Source organism: Somniosus microcephalus, chromosome 4, assembly GCF_052327205.1.
Source record: "Somniosus microcephalus isolate GS21.2 chromosome 4, FLI_Smic_1.0, whole genome shotgun sequence".
Classification (NCBI taxonomy): Eukaryota; Metazoa; Chordata; class Chondrichthyes; order Squaliformes; family Somniosidae; genus Somniosus; species Somniosus microcephalus.
In genome coordinates this window covers 273,820,774-273,836,653 of record NC_140990.1, presented here as the reverse complement: position 1 = coordinate 273,836,653, position 15,880 = coordinate 273,820,774, and the positions used below count along the sequence as shown (strand labels likewise).

The 15,880-nt window shown below is 42.5% G+C and overlaps 1 protein-coding gene across 5 annotated transcripts in view; it reads left to right on the top strand.

The window, feature by feature from the left end:
• The window catches only part of slc38a11 (solute carrier family 38 member 11), a 175,573-nt gene extending 160,469 nt beyond the window's left edge, over window positions 1-15,104 (top strand). For 4 of the 5 annotated variants that reach the window (XM_085986439.1, XM_085986437.1, XM_085986441.1 and 1 more), the window contains one exon: window positions 5,332-6,815. In XM_085986439.1, coding sequence (XP_085842565.1) covers window positions 5,332-5,607 — 276 coding nt within the window. In that variant the 3' untranslated portion in view covers window positions 5,608-6,815. Of the gene's footprint in view, window positions 1-5,331; window positions 6,816-14,736 lie in introns of those variants that run through there. The other variant, XM_085986438.1, reaches the window with a different exon arrangement.
• The last annotated feature ends 776 nt before the right edge of the window (window positions 15,105-15,880 follow it).

Genomic DNA, 15,880 nt, shown 5'->3' with positions numbered 1-15,880 from the left:
GCCCCTCGGCAACATCATCCGAAAACACATCAGGTTCCACATGTACATGGACGTCACCAAGCTCTACCTCACCACCACTTCTCGCGACCCCCCCACTGCCTCTGATTTGTCATGCTGCTTGTCCGACATCCAGTACTGGATGAGCAGAAATTTCCTCCAATTCAATATTGGGAAGACCGAAGCCATTGTCTTCGGGCCTCACCACAAACTCCGTTCCCTAGCCACCAACTACATCCCTCTCTCTGGCTACTGTCAGAGGCTGAACCAGACTGTTCGAAACTGTGTCATCTTATTTGACCCTCAGCTGAGCATTTGACTTTATATCCTCTCCATATGTGGCTCGGTGTCAAATTTTGTTTGATAACGTGCCTGTGAAGCACCTTGGGACAATTTACTACATTACTACATTGAAGGTGCAATATAAATGCAAGTTGTTGTTGTTATAGTAACAGGGAGTAATTAAGTGTATTAATCATTGGTTAAGATTTGGCCGGAAATAGCCCAATCATCATTAACATTCATCCCCAAGACTTGTGGGGAAATGAGTGTCTCTGAAGACTGAACACAGTGTCAGGATGGAACAGGGAGTCATTAAGTGTATTAATCATTGGATAAGAATGCAAGCAAAAGTTCAAAATTAATCACTGGCATCTAATGCAAGTACATAAGAAATAGGAGCAGGAGTAGACCATTTGGCTCTGCCATTCAATAAGATCATGGCTGATCTGATCTTGGCCTCAACTCCATTTTCCTGCCCACTCCCCATAATCCTTGACTCCCCTGTAGTTCAAAATCTGTCTATCTCCACCTTAGATATATATTCAATGACCCAACCTCCACAGCTCTCTGGGGTAGAGAATTCCAAAGATTCACGACACTCTGAGAGAAAAAATTCCTCCTCATCTCTGTTTTAAATGGGTGACCCCTTATTCTGAAACTATACCCCCTAGTTCTAGATTCCCCCATGAGGGGAAACATCCTCCCTGCATCTACCCTGTCAAGCCCCCTCAGAATCTTATATGTTTCAATAAAATCACCTCTCATTCTTCTAAACTCCAATGAGTATAGGCCCAACCTGCTCAACCTTTCCTCATAAGACAACCCCCTCATCTCAGGAATCAACCTAGTGAACCTTCTCTGAACTGCCTCCAATGCAAGTATACCCTCCTTAAATAAGGAGACCAAAGCTGTACGCAGTACTCCAGGAGTGGTCTCACCAGTGCCCTGTACAGTTGTAGCAAGACTTCCCTACTTTTATATTCCATCCCCCTTACAATAAGGGCCAACATTCCATTTGTCTTCCTAATTACATGCTGTACCTGTATGCTAACTTTTTGTGTTTCACGCACAAAGACCCCCAGATCCCTCTGTACCACAGCACTTTGTAGTCTCTCTCCTTTTAAATAATAATTTGCTTTTTTATTCTTCCTACCAAAGTGGATAACTTCACATTTTTGAACAGTATACTCTATCTGCCCACTCACTTAACCTATCTATATCCCTTTGCAGATTCATTGTGTCCTCCTCACAACTTGTTTTCCCACCTATCTTTGTATCATCAGCAAATTTGGCTACAGTACACTCGGTCCCTTCATCCAAGTAATTAATATAGATTGTAATAGTTGAGGCCCCAGCACTGATCCCTGTGGCACCCGACTAGTTACCGTTTGCCAACCTGAAAATGACCCATTTATCCCAACTCTCTGTTTTTTGTTAGTTAGCCAATCCTCTATCCATGCTAATATATTACCTCCAACCCCGTGAGCTCTTATCTTGTGCAGTAACCTTTTATGTGGCACCTTATTGAATACCTTCTAGAAATCCAAATACACTACATCTACTGGTTCCCCTTTATTCACCCTGCTCGTTACATCCTCAAAGAACTCTAGCAAATTTGTCAAACATGATTTCCCTTCATACAATCAAGCAGAGTCAGCATGGTTTTATTATGATTTTCTAAATGTCCTGCTACTACTTCCTTAATAATGGACTCCAGCATTTTCCCAATGATAGATGTTAGGCTAACTGGTCTATAGTTTCCTGCTTTCTGTTACCCTCCTTTCTTGAATAGGGGCGGTACATTTGCAGTTTTCCAATCCACTGGGACCTCTCCAGAATCCAGGGAATTTTGGTATATTACAACTAATGCATCCACTATCTCTGCAGCCACTTCTTTTAAGACCCTAGGATATAGGCCATCAGGTCCAGGGGACTTGTCCACCTTTAGTCCCATTAGTTTGCCTAGTACTTTTTCTCTAGTGATAGTGATTGTTTTAAGTTCCTCTCTCCCCTTGATTATCTATTATTATTGGGATGCTTTTAGTGTCTTCTACCATGAAGACCGATACAAAATATTTGTTCAAAGTCTCTGCCATTTCCCTGTTTCCCATTATTAATTCCCCAGTCTCATCCTCTAAGGGACCCACATTTACTTTAGCTGCTCTCTTCCTTTTTATATACACCTGTAGAAGCTCTTACTGCCTGTTTTTTATATTTCTTGCTAGTTTACTCTCATAATCTATCTTCTCGCTCTTTATTATTTTTTTAGTCGTCCTTTGCTGGTTTCTAAAAAATGTCCCAATCCTCTGGCCTACCACTAATCTTTGCAACATTGTATGCCTTTGTTTTCAATTTGATACCATTCTTAACTTCCTTAGTTAGCCATGGATGGTTCATTCTTTTCATACAGCCTTTCTTTCTCACTGGAATATACCTTTGCTGAGAGTTATGAAATATCTCCTTAAATGTCTGGCACTGCTTATGTACCGTCTTACCCTTTAATCTATTTTCCCAGTCCACTTTAGCCAACTCTGTCTTCATACCTTTGTAATTGCCTTTATTTAAATTCAGGACACTAGTTTGAGACCCAAGTTTCTCACCCTCAAACTGAATTTGAAATTCTAACATGCTATGATCACTCTTCCCTAGAGGATCCTTTACTATGAGATCATTAATTAATCCTATCTCATTACACCTGGGATTCCTGGGATGAGTGGACTGTCCTATGATGAGAGATTGTGTAGAATGGGCCTATACTCTCTGGAGTTTAGAAGAATGAGAGGTGATCTCATTGAAACATACAAGATTCTGAAGGGGATTGACAGGATAGATACTGAGAGGTCGTTTCCCCTGGACGGAGTGTCTAGAGCTAGGGGGCATAGTCTCAGGGTAAGGGGTCGGCCATTTAAGACTACAATGAGGAGGAATTTCTTCACTCAGGGGGTTGTGAATCTTTGGAATTCTCTGCCCCAGTGGGCTGTGAATGCTGAGTCTTTGAGTATATTCAAGGCTGAGATAGATAGATTTTTGGACTCTAGGGGAATCAAGGGATACGGAGATGGAGCAGGAAAGTGGAGTTGAGGTCGAAGATCAGCCATGATCTTATTGAATGGCGGAGCAGGCTCAAGGGGCCGTATGGCCTACTCCTGCTCTTATTTCTTATGTTCTTACACAATACCAGATCTAAAATAGCATGCTCCCTGGTTGGTTCCACAACATATTGTTCTAAGAAAACATCCCAAATGCACTCTATGAACTCGTCCTCAAGGCTACCTTTGCCAATTTGATTTGTCCAATCTATATGAAGATTAAAATCACCCATGATTATTGCAGTACCTTTCTTACAAGCCTCCATTATTTCTTGCTTTATACTCTGTCCTACAGTGTAGCTACTGTTAGGGGGCCTATAGACTACTCCCACCAGTGACTTCTTTCCCTTATTATTTCTTATCTCCACCCAAACTGATTCTACACCTTGATCTTCTGAGCCAATATCATTTCTCACTACTGCACTGATCTCATCCTTTATTAACAGAGCTACCCCACCTCCTTTTCCTTTCTGCCTATCCTTCTGAAATATCAAATACCCCTGAATATTCAGTTCCCAGCCTTGGTCACCTTGCAACCACGTTTCTGTAATGGCTATCAGATCATACCCATTTATTTCTATTTGTGCCGTCTATCTTGTTACGAATGCTGCATGCATTCAGATGAAGAGCTTTTAATTTTGTCTTTATACCATTTTTCCCTACTCTGACTCTAATACTCCAGAGGTTATTACCTTTGTGGTTCTGTTTTCTAATTTAGCCCCTAGCTGCTCATACTCCCTTAGCAGAACCTCTTTCTTTGTCCTACCTATGTCATTGGTACCTACGTGGACCATGACAACTGGATCTTCCCCCTCCCACTCCAAGTTCCTCTCCAGCCTAGAAGAGATGTCCTTAACCCTGGCACCGAGCAGGCAACACAGCCTTCGGGACTCATGCTCTCAGCTGCAGAGAACAGTATCTATCCCCTACCACTCCTACATTTTTTTTACTCCCCCAGCTTGAACGTCTTAGTTCAGGAATTATTTTCTTTGGTAATTTAAGTGAGTCCCAAAAGGTCATCACTGACAATTAACATCACTATGCATTGAGAAGGAGCAATACTCAGAGTATCCAAGATTGTAATGGGAAGATATTTGCAATTTATTACTAAAATAGAGACAAAGGTTCTGTTGTCATGAATCCATGTTGTCCATTATCCCCAAGATTCTGTCCCATTTCTAGATTAGATTTGAGAATCCATTACCAATAACATCTGTAGGGGAGTCATATGTTCATAAAACAGTTCATTTAGTACATGTCAGAGTCAAAACTTGAAGAACAACACTTGCTGTCCAGATTGATGAAGGGATAGGGACAATTAGGCCACATTTTTAATAGATATAATGTCACCTAGAACATTAATACAAATATTTTACACTATGCACATCTGGAAGGGGAGCACTTTGAACAGAAAGGAATCCTCCCAGACTTTCCTTCTCCTTTGAGTGACTAGACTAGTTCATAAAAGAACCTCACTGCCCTTGGGACTTTTGACTAAAATTTGCTCTCAATTTCAAACTAGACCTTTGTCAATAGTCTGTCAATAATGTATCCCATGCCCGTATGTCTCTTGGTTTCTCCCACAAGATAATATATGGAGGCAAGGGGGTAAAAATTCACCTTGGGCGGTTGTGCAAAATGGACAATAGTGAATCGGCAGCCCGTTTTGCATTCCGCAATTGACTTCAATGGAAAAGAAATTCGGACGGAGTGCAAAATGGGCTGCCAATTCATTATCTCCCACTTTGCATTACCACCCCAAGATTAATTTAAATCCCCAGGAATATTTAGCGTCGGGAAAAAGTGATTAAAAATGAAAAAGGAATGTAAATTTTAAAATGTAAAATCACACTTTTTCACCGTTATTTTACAAGAACTTTATATTTTGACTGTAAAAGAAATGTGAAAAGAAACAACTCAGTAAAAAGTCCTTCAATTTTATCATTTTATTTTATTTTCACAGGGGGTGATTGGTGCTACTCCATTGGTTTTCATCATTCCAACGGCATGCTATCTAAAACTCTCTGAAGAGTCATGGTATCATTGGGACAGCATTCAGTCTTGTATGATCCTTATCACTGGTATATTGGTGATGGTTGTTGGATTTGTGATGGCTGTCTTGTTTCCCCAAGAGTGCAGCCATGGAAAGGAGATGTTTTACTGCATGCCTTCAAATTCATCTATATACAATATTACAGTCTCCTTCAATGAGACTGTCAGTCATATCATAGAATCATAGAAATTTACGCCACAGAAAGAGGCCATTCGGCCCATCATGTCTGCATTGGCCGGAAAGGAGCTATCCAGCCTAATCTCACTTTCCAGTTCTTGGTCTGTAGCCTTGTAGGTTACAACACTTGAAGTGCATATCCAAGTACTTTTTAAATGTGGTTAGGGTTTCTGCCCCCACCACCCTCTGGGTGAAAAAACTTCTCCTCAACTCCCCTCTAATCCTTCCACCAATTGCTTTAAATCTATGCCCCCTGGTTATTGACCTGCCTTCTAAGGAAAATAGGTGCTTCCTATCCACTCTATCTAGGCCCCTCATAATTTTATACACCTCAATTAAGTCTCCCCTCAGCCTCCTCTGTTCCAAAGAAAACAACCCCAGTCTATCCAATCTTTCCTCATAGCTAAAATTCTCCAGTCCTGGCAACATCCTTGTAAATCTCCTCTGTACCCTCTCTAGTACTATCACATCCTTTCTGTAATGTGGTGACCAGAACTGTACACAGTACTCTAGCCATGGCCTAACTAGTATTTTATACAGTTCTAGCATAAACTCCCTGCTCTTATATTCTATGCCTCAGCTATTAAAAAAAAAAGTATCCCGTATGCCTTCTTAACCGTCTTTTCTAGCTGTCCTGTTACCTTCAGGGATCTGTGGATATGCACTCCAAGGTCCCTCTGTTCCTCTACACTTTTCAGTATCCTACCATTCATTGTGTATTCCCTTGCCTTGTTTGCCCTCCTTAAATGCATTACCTCACACTTCTCCGGATTGAATTCCATTTGCCACTTTTCTGCCCACCTGACCAGTCCAGTGATATCTTCCTGCAGTCCACTGCTTTCTTCCTCACTATCAAACACATGGTCAATTTTTGTATCATCTGCAAACTTTTTAATCATGCCCCCTACATTTAAGTCTAAATTATTGATATCTAACTGCGAAAAGCAAGGAACCTAGTACTGAGCTCTGCAGGATCCCCACTGGAAACAGCTTTCCAGTCACAAAAAACACCTGTCGACCATTACCCTTCGTTTCCTGCCACTGCGCCAATTTTGGATCTCCAGTCAATCTGGAGTCAATCTCCAGTGTTCAGTCCAAACACATTGTAAAATATGAGAATCTCGGCAGTGATTTTGTTTGGTGATATGTTGATTTCTGTTGTATTATTACAAATGTGCTGTTTTTCAAGTAAATATAAAATTATGTCCCGTACTTCATGCCAAAGTTTGCAACCTATTTATTTGTGGTTGAATGCTTTAATTTATTGTCAATACATAAAACAAGAAAACACTGGTTTCCCCTTTTATAAGTGAAACAAGTTGAACCTGTAGAATTTTGATTAATCTGTAAGTGTTCAATCATACCAACAAATGATACTGCTTTGGATGCATCAATAAATGATTTCAACCAATGTACTTCACTATTAATTAGCTAGACCAGTGGCTCAGTGGGTTTGCATAATGAGTAACTGAGCGATAAATACCAGGAAGGTTTCACGTTTGATCCCTGGTTTGCATTGAGCTGCCTAATCTCAGCTAGGGCAGCAGGAGAGGCATTACCATGAAACTAAGTGTTCCAACAGTAGCGCGAGGACAATCAACCACTCCTGCTTGCTATCCCGTAACCCCTGCCTTTAAGGGTTGCCTTGCTGGTAATACAGTATTGTCTGATATTTTAGCATTAAGCAGGTAAAATATTAATTCAATAGCATAAGAACTTCCCCGTATGTGCATTTTTGATTTAATGTGTTAAACTATGCAGTGGAATTTTGTGAAACTGTTTATTCTGTAAAAGAGAAAAATGTGATTATACAATGATACAATGATCAACATTCTGTTGCTTCATATTACCATACGTTAAATGTTTACAAACAGAATTCAGGAATGATAAGATACTTTTCCAATGTCACATGTAATATATCAATTTTATATCAGTTCCAGGCTTTGATATAAAAAGCAGGGATAGTTACCTTGGTTGCTCACAATGGGGTCAGGTAGAGGGAAGGTCATTTCTGAACACATTGGCCTGGAATTTGCGGTTGTAATGACGGCAAAACTGTCAGCGTTCGCTGTCATTACAACTTTGAATCCGACAGCAACTTCTGGAGTACGCACATGCGCAGTTAAACATGGAAATCCAGAGGTTGCTGTCTGTCATTCTCTGCCTCTCCACAGGGGGCGCTGCTGAACTTCCCGGAACTGGCAATCAATTGAAATCACTGAACTGATGAAAACTTCCCGTTTTACGCTGGAATATCGCTGTTAAAAGCCCCCCAAAACGTTGAATGAGATGTAACTGGGGTTTTAATAGTGTACTGAGTCATAATTAATGCCGAACAACCGTTCTGGTCCTGAAAAACTAATTTTATATTTGAGGAATGTCAAATTTTTCCATTATGATAAAAATTCCATAGATTTTTTAATATAATAAAAAACAATTTTTTTAAAAGTTTGTTTATAATATTTCAGCCCATGTGTATCCCATGTGTATGGCCCAATCTTTATTTCACTCTCTGTAAATTGATTAAAAAGTGAAGAAAAATCAGTGCATTTCACTTCCTGATTTAGAAACATAAAAGATAGGAGCAGGAGGAGGCCATTCGGCCCCTCGAGCCTGTTCCACCATTTAATGAGATCATGGCTGATCATCCAAATTCAGTACCCTGTCCTTGCTTTCTCCCCATATCCCTTGATCCCTTTAGCCTTTAAAAATATATCTAACTCCTTCTTGAATATATTTAATGAATTGGCCTCAACTGCCTTCTGTGGTAGAGAATTCCACAGGTTCACCACTCTCTGGGTGAAGAAATGCCTCCTCATCTCAGTCCTAAATGGCTTACCCCTTATCTTTAGACTATGACCCCTGGTTGTGGATTCCCCCACCATCAGGAACATCCTTCCTGCATCTAGTCTGTCCAGTCACAGAATCACAGAAACCCCACAGTGCAGATAGAGGCCATTTCGGCCCATCGAGTCTGCACCGACACATATCCCACCCGATTCCCGTAACCCCTACACCAACACCAACACATATCCCACCCTATCCCCATAACCCCATGTATTTAATCCCCCTAACACTAAGGGTCAATTTATCATAGCCAATCAACCTAACCCGCACATCTTTGGACTGTGGGAGGAAACCGGAGCACCTGGAGAAAACATAGAAACATAGAGATAGGAACAGGAGTAGGCCATTCGGCCCTTCGAGCCTGCTCCGCCATTCAATGAGATCATGGCTGATCTTCGTCTGAGATCATAGCTGATCTTACCAGTTCAGTACCCCGTCCCCGCCTTTTCTCCGTAACCCTTAATCCCCTTAGCCTTCAGAAATATATCCAATTCTCTCTTGAAAATATTTATTGAATTAGCCTTCACAGCCCCCTGTGGCAGGGAATTCCACAGGCTCACCACTCTTTGAGTGAAGAAATTCTTCCTCATCTCTGTTTTAAATGATTTGCCCGCTATTTTTAGACTGTGGCCCCTGGTTCTGTGCTCCCCGGCCATTGGAAACATTCTCTCTGAATTCAGCCTGTCCAGGCCTGCCATAATTTTATATGTTTCGATGAGATCCCCTCTCAATCTTCTAAACTCCAGTGAGTACAAGCCCAAACTATTTAATCTCTCTTCGTAGGTCATTCCCGCCATTCCAGGTATCAGCCTGGTGAATCGCCGTTGCACTCTTTCCATGGCAAGAACATCCTTCCGCAGATGGGGCGACCAAAACTGTACACAATACTCCAGATGCGGTCTCACCAGCACCTTGTACAGCTGTAGTAAGGTATCCCTATTCCTATACTCGAACCCCCTTGATATGAAGGCCAACATACCATTTGCCTTCTTAATCGCCTGTTGCACCTGCATGCTCTCCTTCAGTGACTGGTGCACAAGAACACCCAGGTCCCTCTGCACTTCCCCATCTCCCAATCTATTGCCATTTAGATAATAATCTACCCTCCTGTTTTTACCCCCAAAGTGGATAACCTCGCATTTATCCACATTATAGTGCATCTGCCACGTATCCGCCCATTCCCCCAACCTGTCCAAATCGCACTGTAGCCTCCTGACATCCTCATCAGAGCCCACCCCTCCTCCTAGTTTAGTGTCGTCAGCGAATTTGGAAATATTGCATCCAATTCCCTGATCCAGATCATTTATATATATTGTGAACAGCTGGGGTCCCAGGACAGATCCTTGCGGCACCCGCTGGTCACTGCCTGCCACTCCGAAAACGAGCCGTTTATTCCAACTCTCTGTTTTCTATCCGCCAGCCAGTTCTCTATCCACGTTAATACTTTGCCCCCAATCCCATGAGCCTTAATTTTGCATGATAATCTTTTGTGTGGAACCTTATCGAAGGCTTTCTGGAAGTCAAGGTACACCACATCCACTGGCTCTCCCCCATCTATTTTACCAGTTACTTCCTCAAAAAATTCCAGCAGATTAGTCAAACACGATTTACCCTTTGTAAATCCATGTTGACTCTGTCCGATCCTTTCCCCATTTGTCAAGTGCTCCGCTATTTTATCCTTAATAATGGACTCTAGCATTTTGCCCACAACCGATGTAAGGCTTACTGGTCTATAATTCCCTGCTTTCTCTCTACCCCCCTTTTTAAATATTGGGGTAACATTAGCTACCCTCCAATCCACGGGTACTGTTCCCGAGTCAATGGAGTTCCGGAAGATGATCCTTAGAGCATCTGCTATCTCCAGGGCCACCTCCTTAAGTACCCTAGGATGTAGTTTATCAGGCCCCGGGGATTTGTCGGCCTTCAGTCCCCTCAACTTACCCAACACCATATCCCTAGAGATACTAATTTCTGTCAGCTCCTCCCTCTCATTAGTCCCTATGTTTGCCGATATTCCTGGGAGGTTATTTGTGTCCTCCTTTGTGAATACAGAGCCAAAGTATGAGTTTAATTGGTCTGCCATTTCCTTATTCTCCATTATATATTCTCCCGAATCGGACTGCAAGGGACCGACTTGGGATTTTACCAGTCTTTTCCTCCTGATATACCGATAAAAGCTTTTGCAGTCTGTCTTTATGTTTGCTGCAAGTTTACTTTCGTATTCTATTTTCCCCTTCCTGATTAATCCCTTTGTCCTCTTTTGCTGTATCCTGTACTGCCCCCAATCTTCCGGTCTGGTGCTTTTTTTTGCACGCAAACCCACGCAAACACGGGGAGAATGTGCAAACTCCACACAGACAGTCACCCGAGGCCGGATTCGAACCCGGGTCCCTGGTGCTGTGAGGCAACAGTGCTAACCACTATGCCACCGCCCCAGTCCTGTTAGAATTTTATAAGTTTCAATGAGATCCCCTCTCATTCTTCTAAACTCTAGCGAATATAAGCCTAATCGACCCAATCTCTTTTCATATGTCATTCCTACCAACCCAGGTATCAGTCTGGTGAATCTTCGCTGCACTCCCTCCATGGCAAGAACATCCTCAGATAAGGAGACTAAAACTGCACACAATACTCAAGGTGTGGTCTCACTAAGGCCCTGTACAACTGCAGCAAGACATCCTTGCTCCTGTACTCGAATCCTCTCGCTATGAAGGCCAACATACCATTTGCCTTCTTAACCGCCTGCTGCACCTGCATGCTTACCTTCAGCAACTGGTGTACAAGGACACCCAAGTCTCGCTGCACTTCCCTTTCTCCCAATCTATTGCCATTCAGATAATCATCTGCCTTCCTGTTTTTGCCACCAAAGTGGATAAACTCGCATTTATCCACATTATACTGCATCTGCCATGCATCTGCCCAATCACCCAACCTGTCCAAATCATACTGGAGTTTCTCTGCATCCTCCTCACAGCACACACGTCCACCCAGCTTTGTGTCGTCTGCAAACTTGGAGATATTACATCTAGTTCCCTCGTCTAGATCATTTATATATATTGTGAATAGCTGGGGTCCTAGCACTGATCCCTACGGTACCCCACTAGTCACTGCCTGCCACTCGGAAAAAGACCCGTTTATTCCAACTCTTTGCTTCCTGTCTGCCAACCAGTTCTCTATCCAAGTCAGTACCTTACTCCCAATCCCATGTGCTTTAACTTTGCACGCTAATCTCTTATGCGGGACCTTATCGAAAGCCTTCTGAAAGTCCAAATACACCACATCCACTGGTTCTCCCTTATCTATTCTACCAGTTACATCCTCAAAAAATTCCAGTAGATTAGTCAAGCACGATTTACCTTTTGTAAATCCATGTTGACTTTGTCCGATCCTGTCACTCTTTTCCAAGTGCTCTGCTATTAAATCTTTTTAATGGACTCTAGCATTTTCCCCACTACCGATGTCAGGCTTACCGGTCTATAATTCCCCATTTTCTCCCTACCACCTTTTTTAAAGAGTGGGGTAACATTAGCGACCCTCCAATCCATGGGAACTGTGCCAGAGTCTATAGAATTTTGGAAGATGACCAGCAATGCATCTACTATTTCTAGGGCCACTTCCTTAAGTACCCTAGGATGTAGATTATCAGGCCATGGGGATTTATCGGCCTTCAATCCCGTCAATTTCCCTAACACCATTTCCCTACAAATACTGATTTCATTCAATTCCTCCCTCTCATTAGACCCTATGTTCCCCGACATCTCTGGGAGGTTATTTGTGTCCTCCTTTGTGAAGACAGAACCAAAGTATGTATTTAATTGGTCAGCCATTTCTTTGTTCCCCATTATAAATTCCCCTGATTCTGACTGCAAGGGACCTACGCTTGACTTCACCAATCTTTTTCTCTTCACATATCTATAGAAGCTTTTACAGTCAGTTTTTATGTTCCCTGCAAGCTTACTCTCATACTCTATTTTCCCCCTCTTAATTAATCCTTTTGTCCTCCTTTGCTGAATCCTAAACTGCCCCCAATCCTCAGGTTTACTGCTTTTTCTGGCCATTTTATTGGCTGCCTGTGAGAATTCTTCAATGTGATTGGCTGCTTCGCCAACTTGATGACTTCACTGTTACTGAATGCTGGCGGTCCCCTAGACTTGGTGCCGAACCAGAGAGATCGTTAGATCTTTGTGGGCAGCTTTTTTCAAGGTCATTGCCGAGCGCCGTCACTTCACTGCTGACCGCAAAATCTAGGCCATTGGGGTAAATTTTAAACTGGGCCCATCGTCCAGCCTAGGCTCAGCAAGGTGCGATAAGCACCGCCCGAACCGAGCGGCCCAAGAATGGATAGAAATTAGCCCTCGGACCTCGTCACAATAATCGGCAGGAGCTGCCGGGGCTGATCCAAATACAGCACACCCGAGCGAAGAGATCAATGTTGAGTCACCTGCCTCGCCAGCAGCGACCCTCAGGTAAGACCAGGGATGGAGTGTAAGTCCCAGGATTAAGTGATTGGAGCAGGCTACAAAGGGCGGGGGTGGCATTGTGGCTCTTGTGGAGTCGGAGGAACATTTTTGCTCCTCCTGGCTCCACAGGAAAGATTTTTAAAAATATATCTTGCCTTGCATTGTCTGCTGCGGGGGCCACTGAATAATCCTGAGTGTGGCAGCCGATTAATTTCTGGGTGGAGTCCTTTAGACATTACGCCTCCAATTTACATATTTAAGGAGCCCAACACCCATTTTAGGAGTCCTGAATGCCTAAAAAAAGGTCTCACAAATTTAGCAGTGGGGCCAATGCCTGGCTGCCCCACTGCTAAATTGGTATGATATGCTCTTATTTTACGCCCAAAACAGGTGCAGCGCATACCAATTTCTATCCCATTGGCTGCCTTCTTGCTACATTGTGCCATTGCAAGTGACACTAGCTAGGCAGAGTACGCTAATGAGGATTATTTGTCTAAATCACAATTTTAATGAGTATTGGGAAATTGTGAGAAAAAAAATCCCGTTTTTGCAAAATGTTTGATGGATGTAAAGCCAAAAAGTAAAAGTTGACATTTTAATAAGCACAGAAGTGTACTGTAATGTGACCAACCAACTTGATGGCATTTTACGCTTTTAACTTTGTGAATTTACGTAGCGAGGTCAATGTAGTTTTATGAAAGGTAAGTTATGCCACAAGATTTCATAGAATTCCTCAAAGATGCTGGTAATATGGTTGATATGTTACACATTGACTCTCAGAATGCATGCTGATAGAGTGCGTCATGAACTTATGGTTAAAGTGAAAGCTTTCAAGATAAAGGCAGCATGCCCAAGCAAAGAGATCAATGTAATCTCAATGGGTCTCACAGGAGGGAAGAATCTATCTTGTCATTAGTGCTAGCATGTATGTGTAGGACTTGGAAAATGCCCTTAGAACATAGGAAAATGCCCACATGCCAGTAGGGAATGAAGTATGTTGGTGGAGTCCGGGGCAGGGGAAGCCTAAACTTTCCTTGTGGGGCTCCGAGTAGTGCTGCTGCTACTCCTGGCCCCACAGCCTCTTCTGGGGCTGGTCGTCCTGTCCCAGGTTGCCCAGGCAGCAAGGCCGCAGTGGCTTCCCCAGGCCTGCATTAAAATTCTGCCATCGGTACCTGACATGCATATGTAAAGAAGGACCCCACTGGCTTTGGGTGAGTGTCCTAGCCACCTGCTCAGTGTGTTAAAATCTCAGATGGTGGGACACTGGCAGTTCCTGGGTGGGTAAATAACTCAGGGCATTTTAACTACCTACCTGCCTGGTTTGCACTGGGCGGGTAAGGTTAAAATCGCCCCCAGAGTCTTGGATAATTGGATAAGTTACAACGTTCTCCAATTCAACGTCAAGAAGTCCAAAGTCATCATTTAATCCCCTGCTTGATGGCTGCTGAAACAGATGTACTGCTGCGTGGGGTGGATACAAGGAGGGCACTGCAAAGCACCCTCCCTGCAAGATGGCAATGTACCATCGCTGGCAGAAGTTAGCGGCCAGATTGAATACTATATAGGGTATCTGCAGGACCTGGGAACGGATGTGTGAAAAGGTGGCATGCTTTAAGCAACCTATCAAGATAAAACTATCCAACAGTATCATATATCAAGTATCATGTTTCAAGATATTTGGCCATGTTTCCACAAAAAGGATTTGGAAAAAAAGAACAACTTTTAATGTTTTTTAAAAATTAATCTATATTCTCAAAAGTTTAAGACAAAGATGGTTAATATGCTAAATAAAAGCTGTTTCCCAGAGACTAAACAATAACCAATTTGTTAGCATGTCCAGATAATCAAAGAACACCTCACACTCATTGAGCTGGAAGATCCTTTGATCGCTGTCAGTGAACAGATGGGAGATAAAAGAGAGGAAGAGACAGGTTTTCTGGAAAACAGGATGGCTGCGAGGGCAGTGAGGCATCAAACGGAGAGTTACGAAACCTTTACACAGACTCAGAATGCCTGAAATGTTCGAGGAAAAATGAGAAGATATGTTGTTAGGTCAAGTAAGACAACCTACTGATGTGTGGAAAGGTGGCATGTTATTTTGTATCATTACGTGAAATAGATTATATTTATTGAACTAAGTGAATTTGATCATAGTTGTTGCTCTGTTCAGGCACTGAAATAAAGAACCTTAATAATTTTTATCAAGCCTCATCTCATCAAGTGTTTGCTTAATCCACTAATGGGAAGGCAGCTGCAGTATGTGGGAGCACTGACATGGGCAGTCTCGGTGTTTGGTAGCACTGAGACAGGGCTTTATAAGAGTGGGAGGGGTGTGGCAGTACTAGGGAGAGTCTTGGTTTTGGAGCAGTGGAAGAAAGGTGCCAAGCTGTGTGGCACCTCTGCCCTATACTCCCACATCACAACAACCCTCTGGTCTACCCACACTACACCGTGCCCCCTCTGTCCTGACAGTACTAATGAACCACTTCGCATTGCCCTCCCCATAACTTCTACATGGCACCTACCTTTCTGCAACCTGGAACTGGAAATACTAGACTTTATAAAAGGTAATGTTTTGGTATATATGACCAAGATGTGATTAAAATTATAGGTAAATGGAAGTGAGAATTCAACCCAAAGTCTGTGTTTGAACATAGGCAGCTGCAAGAAAATTGCACCTGATAATTATCTGAGAGCAGCAGCAACAATCTAGCATTAAAGGTTAGAATAAGTTGGATGCATAGCAGCTGCTTTTTTGGCAGAATGCCTGTAATCATAAAAGGTTTCAAATGAGAGTATTATTAACAGCTGGTTTAACTTTCTGTACAGTCTCGTACTTATACGTTATGCACAAAATTTCTAACTCTCAGGTTGCTGTTATGATGCATCTAAACCTTGGTTACATGTGTCTTTTTCTAGATCAAAAACAAATAAAATGAATGACATTTTTATTACCACAGTAAATACTAATTAAA